Raw genomic sequence first — 7,802 nt, forward strand, 5'->3', positions numbered from 1 at the left:
ATAAATAAACTTTTATTAATATAATAAACTTATAAAAGATTATATAATTAATATTAAAATTAATTATATTATTTTTATATTAACTTTAAAAGTTTAAAGTTATTAAAAGTTTATTATTAAGAAGATATAAATTAATTAAAATAATAGTTTTATTTACTTTATTTAATATAATAGAGAATTATATTTTATTAAAGTATATAATAATTAAATTAAACCTTTAATTAATATAATTATTTTAAATAATATAAATTATTTTAATAACTTTAAACTTAATATTATATTTTTATTTAATTTTTAAGTTATTATTTATAGTTTTATTAAATTAAAAGAAATAAATATTTAAAGTATTAAAGGAGTTTATAAATTTAATATATTAATTAATAAGCTTTTAAAGTACTTTTTAATTATAAATTTATTAATATTAAATTTATAATTAATAAATATTTTTAAAAAGTTTTATTAAATTAATTTTATTAAATATTATAAAATATTAAATAAAAAAATTAATTAAAATAAAAAATTAATATAAAATAATAAAACTAATATTTATTAATATATTTTTAATTTAATTATAGATTAATTATATTAATAATAGTAATATAAAAGAAAAGTATAATACTTATTATTAAAACTTTTAATTAACTTAAGGACTATTTATTTATAAATAATAGTTATTAATAAATAAATATTATTATTATTTAATTTAATAAATAAAGTTCTTTTTATAATTATTATTATTATTAAAATAATTTAACTTTATATAATTAAAGTATAAATATTTATTTTAAGTTAAATAGTAATTAAATTAATAATTACTTAAAAGTATATTTAATAATATTAAAATTAATTATAATTATTCTTATTAAATATAAAGGTAAAATAAAGTTCTTTTAATAAAAATAATTATTTTTATATATCTTACTTTATACTTATATATTAAAATATTAGAATTTATAAAGAATCTAATATTTAAAGGTATAAGTAGTTAGGTTATTAATTAAAAGAATTAGCTATTAAAGGGTACCTATAGAAGCGTGGTTTTGGCTGCCTGCAGGGCCTGCTTACATAACTAACTACGGATCCACACTGATACTTGAGTACCTACCTAGGTACCTGGGTACCCACTCTTAGTCGGCCCCGAGGCCGGACAGGCTGCAGGCAGGCTGTTGTTGGCCCATCCTTGCAACTCCAGGCTCCTACTCACTTGGGCACTTATTTAAAGCTTCCTTACTGCTCACACATGGAAAAGGCGTGCAGCATAGAAAGGTTTTACTTGTTTCCTGATTCCGTCATCAATTTCAGCAAATACATACTGCGTCTTTCAAATGTAATCATTGGGAAAGTAATTTGTGGTTTGTGCGGAACAGCAAAGACGGAAGGTCCATGTGCATGAGACTTCAGTCACTGCATGCACCCGTGCTTGCCCAATGAGGGGTCAAACAAATTTGACCAAGATTTGCAACCTCTTACCGTGTGATTTTCTACATGCCTTTCGCTTAAAATTACAGGACTGACCACTGACGCTTTTCCGTTCTCCTCAACCGCATCCCCAACATTTTGAAAATCAGCAGACACAGACTTCAACCAGCCCTTGACCAAGATGGCCACATCCCCAAAGCCAGTCATCCTTGTCCTCTCCACTGGCGAGAAGTGGATGCAAGGCATGTGCGATGACCCCACCAGCTTCGGCGCCGGCCTGTTCGACCTCATGAAGCACGCAGACCTCAAGCGCGCCCGCACCGTCAGAGGCGCCCTCACCTGGCTCAACAACAACACCGCCTCCCCGCCCGACGGGATCCTCGTGACCGACCCGGGCATCGCCACCCCAGCCGCCAAGGAACTGCTCGACCGCGTGGTGGCGTACGCGCGTGCCGGCGGCGGCACCGTCGTCATGAGCTACTGCTTCTCGAGCAACATGCGCATGGACGACATGAAGAAATTTTGGAAGCAGGCATGGGACCTGCCCTGGGAGCCGGCGTCGTACCACCGGACGAAGCTCACGCTCAACGAGTCCTCCTCGACGCTCCGGGGGGAGCAAGTGGCGGAGCTGCAGAAGGTGTATAGCCAGAAGGCGCTGTGCCTGAAGAATGTGCGGCGCGAGCACTGTTGGTATCTGCCCACCGAGGACTCGCGCATTCAGTCGGCTGTTTTCCCACCCGATCCCGTGAAACAGAATGAGGCGGCTGTTGTCTTTGCGCCAGTTGGTCAGGGTCGTGTGGGCTACACGGGGGATGTGAACATGGAGGACGGAACGTACATGGTCGTGAAGAGGATGTTTGGGCTGTGAAAGGGAGGAATGGGCTGATTTGAGCTTTGCGTCGCGATGCCCAGCAATAATTATGACGTGTGATGTTCGGTACGCATCACTTCATGTTCTGTAGCGAGGATACAGGATAAATTTGGCTGGAGTGCGTGCCCCCATCTACGCCTGTGGTTGATCACAGACTTCAGTCTGAAACCACATTTTGTATTGCCTTCCCCTAGATCTGTCCTAGTTTATGGCATCCACTTTCACTTTCTCGACAATGCCCAGCCAGTCCATCGTAACCATGAGTCTGCCAAAAGTTTCTCAGAGCTACGGTTACGCAGGCACTAGATTTAGAATATGACCAGTGGTATGCGCTCACGCGACTGGAATAGGCAGATTTTAATCCGAGTGTGAAGTATCAAAGGCAGTCTCAAGGTATCGACAGATTACTAACCTCTGGCTCAGTACTATCCCACGACTCATTGATCTACATCAGAACGATAGTTTGCCTCTCACCAACATCCTTAAACGGCGCGTCCATTTCACTTCTTGAAACCTCAACCTCATCGAGAACCCCACCCGACTTGTCCAAGAAAATGCCCCCATATAGAGTCTCGTCACGAAAGGGTGTGTGTTCATTGTAGCATTCCAGAACGTGGTAGATGATCCCAACTCGTTCAAATACCCCCTGGCCCACCTGCCGGGCGAGGAGACAACCAATGGTTACCGAGCCGGTGATCTTGGCCGGATGTTTCTCCGCGAACACAAGGCCGACGGTGCGGTCGTGACTCTCTGGCTGCTGGTCTAGGTGGGCTCCGGCCGCGACGTAGACCTCATTCCAGATTGGTAACACAGGTGCAGGAGTCTCTGGTGGAGGACGCATTCGCATGATGTGGACAACATCGGCACCATTGCCAGACTGCCCGTCTGCGACGTGGATCTCAGTTCTCTTGCCACGCTGGTCTCTCGGAACCGACACCTTCTCAAAACTCACGGCAACAACCAGACAGGTGACCTTCATTTGGTGGTTTACAAGGGCTGGCTGCTGTAACGGGTAGCCTGTTTTCGAAGGCCACGACCTCCGCACGTGGTCCGCGAGATCCCATATGTTGCCAGGCGTGCGGTACTCAGGCTTTGTGTCCCAGGATAACTCCCATGTGAGATGACGTGGGACTAACGATTTCCTCCCAGGTCTTAGGAGCACGATTCCTGTCCCCTTAAACAGCAGGGGCCCACCCCACCCCGCCCACGTCCAGCTGGGAAATTGAGGCCGTCTTTGTGCAGGGGCTGGGTGGTGCCAGGTGAGATGAAGACGAAGCTCGTTCTGTCCGATATGTTGAGCGACCACACCCCATGGGATATGCAGAATCTGTGGTGTCGTTGAGGTTGAACTCTGCCAGTTGGTATGGAAATTGAGAATCCCAAGGAAAGCATTTAGCGAGTCGCCCTGATCTGTCAGGTCTCTTGCGCTGTACTCCATCAACTGGCGAATTATATCCGGGTGCTCGGTCATGATTCTGTGCCCAGGGTCGGATGAGACGATGATGAGATTGCGGAGAGGCGAAGTGTTGAAGTCCCGACTGTCCCTCCCAAGCAAGCAGTACAGAGACTCCTCTGCGTGATTCCAAGCACAGAGATAGAGGACCTGATTGGGGGTGAAGATGAGACGCCGTGGGGAAAGAATCCCCTCTTGGTAGGTCCAGCCTCGGGTTGCCCACTTGCTTCTCCTCAGGTCACGCGCACCGGAGGGTAATTCTAACAAGGTAGTGTTCCCAATGTGAAGTCGTCGTTGCGACCGAAACGCGAAGTTGGAAACTCCTGGTAGGCCACTTTGGGCGTCCTCTCCAGAGGCGTCGATAATTGTGATCGAAGCAGATGAATAAACCTGGTCCATTTGGCTTATCATGCGAGACCTCTCTTGAAAGTCATTCTGTGGGATACACTATTCGTGGTATTAGGCGAGGCTCACCCGAATATCATTATATGTATTATGTCAAGGACTTACATATTTATCAATCCAGAGATATCGATACCCCAATGACGAAGTGACTGAGACGGCATCTTCAATCAACGGAGGGGGCCGGTTTAAATCCATTTCTTGGCTGTGAACCTGCTGTTTGCCCCAGACATATGACAGTGCTACATATTGGCACCCGCCTGGCGCCTCGACCACGGCCCGTGACGAGATGTCGACTACCTTGAGGCCAGTCAGTTGGTTGAGCGCCTTACGATTGCAGTCTGAATTATGATGCTCCGAGCACTCTCGTATTAGTAGCTTCAGCCTATTGTAGTTGATTGATTTCGGTATGATCATTTTTGAGGCCGAGTCCTTTCGTTTGATGGCTACAATGCCATTCAATCTGTAGCCGTAGTGGGAAGTTTCGGCTCTGGGCCGTCCGAATAGTGCTGTGACCGTCTCACCACGTTTCCCCTTAAGCTCCGGCGCATAAAAACCACCAGACTCCAATAGTCTCTGAGCTAAAACAACCCATGGGGCCGTGCCAAGAGCCTCGGGCTGGAGGATCGAGAGAATGCGACAGGTTTTGCAGGTTGAGGTGCCAGAGGCTACTTGCTCATGATTTGTCTCTATGGTACGTATAGTAATGCTCTGCACCTCACCAAATCTTTTTTTTCGCGACTGACTTTCAGCCAAGACGGGAAGGCCTTCCCAATCCACCTGTCTGCACTCGTGGCAAATGGATCCCTCGTCAACCGTGTCATCGTCTATCGCGGGCGCGGTAGTGCTTGGCTGTCCGGAGAGGGAGCTGCGGCCTGACATCTTGGGTGTGGAAGAATTGTGACGGTTTCCAATAAGCGTAACGTTTTCGTGCTGGCTGTGATGAGTCCGACTTGGGTGCCTGTGCTGGGTCCGCTGGGCGACGGTAGGAGGGAAAGCGACACCTTCCAGGAGGGGCTGCAATGAGGCCTCCGGAGTGCCCAGGTGCCTTTGGCTGCAAGAACTGGCATATTCACGTAGGACAACTTCGAAGGTGATGTCATCTAACCTTAGAAGCCACACTTCGGGAGCTAACGTCCACTCACTCAACAATTGTGTCCACTCACTTAGTTCCCGCCAACCGCTCACTTAATATTAACTTTTCTAAGTAACTCCCTTATATCTATAAGTACCTTTTAAATAAGTATTAAGAGACCTTATAGTATAATTTTCTTCTCTAATCTTTAATACTTTAAATATAAGCTTCTTTTAACACCCCTTTTAGCACCTCTTTTAGTTCCTTTTTTAATACCTTTTTTAATACCCCTTCTAATATACCTTTTAACACTCCTTTTAATATACCTTCTAATACTCCTATTAATATACCTTTTAATACTCTTTTTCAACCTTTTAATTTATATATATTTAAGTATTAATTAAGTATTTAAATATTAATTAAATATTAAAAAGTTAGAAGTTTAAAAGTTAAAAGGTTAAAAGAAGAGTTAAAAGGTTAAAAAGAGTATAGTTTTTACTTTTATTTTTTTATTTTTTAATCTTTTAATAATTAAGTAATATTTAAATATTTAATTAATATAATAGTTAGGTGGAAGTTATGGAAAAGCACCCTAAAGGCGCTTTAGCACCTAGCTATACCCCTTACTTAAGCCTTTTAAAAAGTAGGTAATACTTACTTACCTCTTTTTTAAAAGAGGTAAGAATTAATTTTATATTAAACTTAAATTTAATAGACCTTTAAACCTCTTTTTATTTATATTATTATATTTAATATTATAATTTATTATAATTTTAATTCTTTCCTTTATATTATTTATAATATTATTAAGAATATGTAATTAGAGAGAGAGATTTTAAATAAGTTTAAATAATAATAAAGGGAGTTTAGATACTCTTTTAATAAGAAATACTTTTACTTAAAAATAAAAGTAAAACTAAATTCTTTAATAGAAAATAAATACTCTTAAAGTAATTAAAATTACTTTAAAATTAAACTAAAAGATTTAAAATTAATTAATATTACTTTATTATTTATAATTTATATTTTATAATAATATAATAATTAAATAATAAATTTTAAAAGATTTATATTTTTAATTATAATTCCTTTATAATAATAAAATAAAAGTAATTTATATATTTAACTATATTAATAAAGAATATTAAAATTATTAAAATATTTATATAAAATTTTAAAAAAGAAAATAAATCTATATTTAATTATTATAAATAAAATAAATTTAAAATCTTTAATAATAACTTTAAGAAAAACCTTTAAAATATTTTTAAAATTATTTAAAACTTAATTAATTTTATCTATTAATAAAACTAAAACTTTTAATTTTTATTAATACTTTAAAATCTTAAAGTTAAAATAAAAGTTAAAAGTAATAATTCTAAAGTTAAGTTTTTTTAAATTATAAAATTAAATTTTTTAAAATTAAACTAAATATACTTTAAATTTATTAAATATTAAAAATAAAATAATTAAAATTATTTAAATAATTTAAATTAATATATTTAAATAAATTAAAAAGAAATATAAAAACTAAAAATAAAATATAAGGAGATAATAAAACTTTTAATAAAAAAATAAAAAAACTTTTAAAGTAATATTATAGTTTTTAAAAGAATTTAAAATTTATTATATATAAAAGATTAAAGTTAAGAATTTTAAAGTAAGGGTTTATATATTTAATTTAATTAGAATATTTAAAGAAATAATTTTAAAATTATTTTAAAATTTAATTTTTAATAATAATAAAAGCTAATTATTTATTATTATTATAATAATATTTATTATTATATTTTAAACTATTTAATATTAATAAAAGCTATAATATTTATAAATTAAGTTTAAAGTTATAATAATTATTAATTAAAAAGTTATTAAAAGTAAAATTAAAATAAAGAAAGTTAAGGATTATTTTAGCTATTTATTAAAATAATATTTAAAATAAAGGAGTTAGATTAATAATTAAAATTAAAAGGAAAGGAAATAATAAAATCTATAATATTTTATAATTTTAAAAGAAATAATTATAATATAAAATTAAAAGTATATTAAAATTAATTTTAATATTTAAATTTAAATAAATTTAATTAATATTTTTTTATAAAAATTTAATTTAAAAAATTAAAAATCCTTAATATTTATTAAAAATTAATTATATTTTAATATTTATTTATAGAGTCTTTTAAATCCTTTTAATTAAAAACTATTTTAAAACTAAAAAAAAGACTTAAAATATTCTTATTATTAATTAAAAGTATTTTAAATTTATATTATTATTAAAACCTAAATTTATAATATTTTAAATAAAATTAAAAAGTTATTTAAAAACTTATAACTTTAATAAAATAACTTATATATTATTTAATAAATTATAAAATCCTTTATAAAAATTAAAGATAAAATACTTATTATTATATTATCCTTTTAATTTATAACTCTTTTAATTTAAATAATAAAAAAATAATAAAAATTAAAAGGAATAAATAAAAAGAAAAATTACCCTTTAATCCCTTTTAGTTATATTTATAATTAAAAAGTTTAAAAGAGTTTTTATAAAGGTTAAAATAAAAGAACTCCTTTTAAAG

General features: G+C 34.1%; 2 protein-coding genes across 2 annotated transcripts; one reads left to right on the forward strand and one right to left on the reverse strand.

Moving 5' to 3' along the window:
* Positions 1-1,600: 1,600 nt before the first annotated feature.
* Positions 1,601-2,287, forward strand: KVR01_009433 (uncharacterized protein; the record flags this gene model as incomplete). Its single annotated transcript, XM_044791015.1, has 1 exon — positions 1,601-2,287. The coding sequence occupies one exon, from the start codon at positions 1,601-1,603 to the stop codon at positions 2,285-2,287; it is 687 nt and encodes a 228-aa protein (XP_044641935.1).
* Positions 2,288-2,735: 448 nt separating this feature from the next.
* KVR01_009168 (uncharacterized protein) lies at positions 2,736-5,109 on the reverse strand (the record flags this gene model as incomplete). The annotated part of the gene is made up of 2 exons (XM_044785687.1): positions 4,254-5,109; positions 2,736-4,190 (listed from the first exon to the last, which is right to left on the reverse strand). Exons 1-2 carry the CDS (start codon positions 5,025-5,027, stop codon positions 2,736-2,738), a joined length of 2,229 nt encoding a protein of 742 aa, XP_044641670.1. The 5' UTR covers positions 5,028-5,109.
* Between the last annotated feature and the right edge of the window lie 2,693 nt (positions 5,110-7,802).

This window comes from Diaporthe batatas (assembly GCF_019321695.1).
Source record: "Diaporthe batatas strain CRI 302-4 chromosome Unknown Contig00011, whole genome shotgun sequence".
NCBI classification, from domain to species: Eukaryota; Fungi; Ascomycota; class Sordariomycetes; order Diaporthales; family Diaporthaceae; genus Diaporthe; species Diaporthe batatas.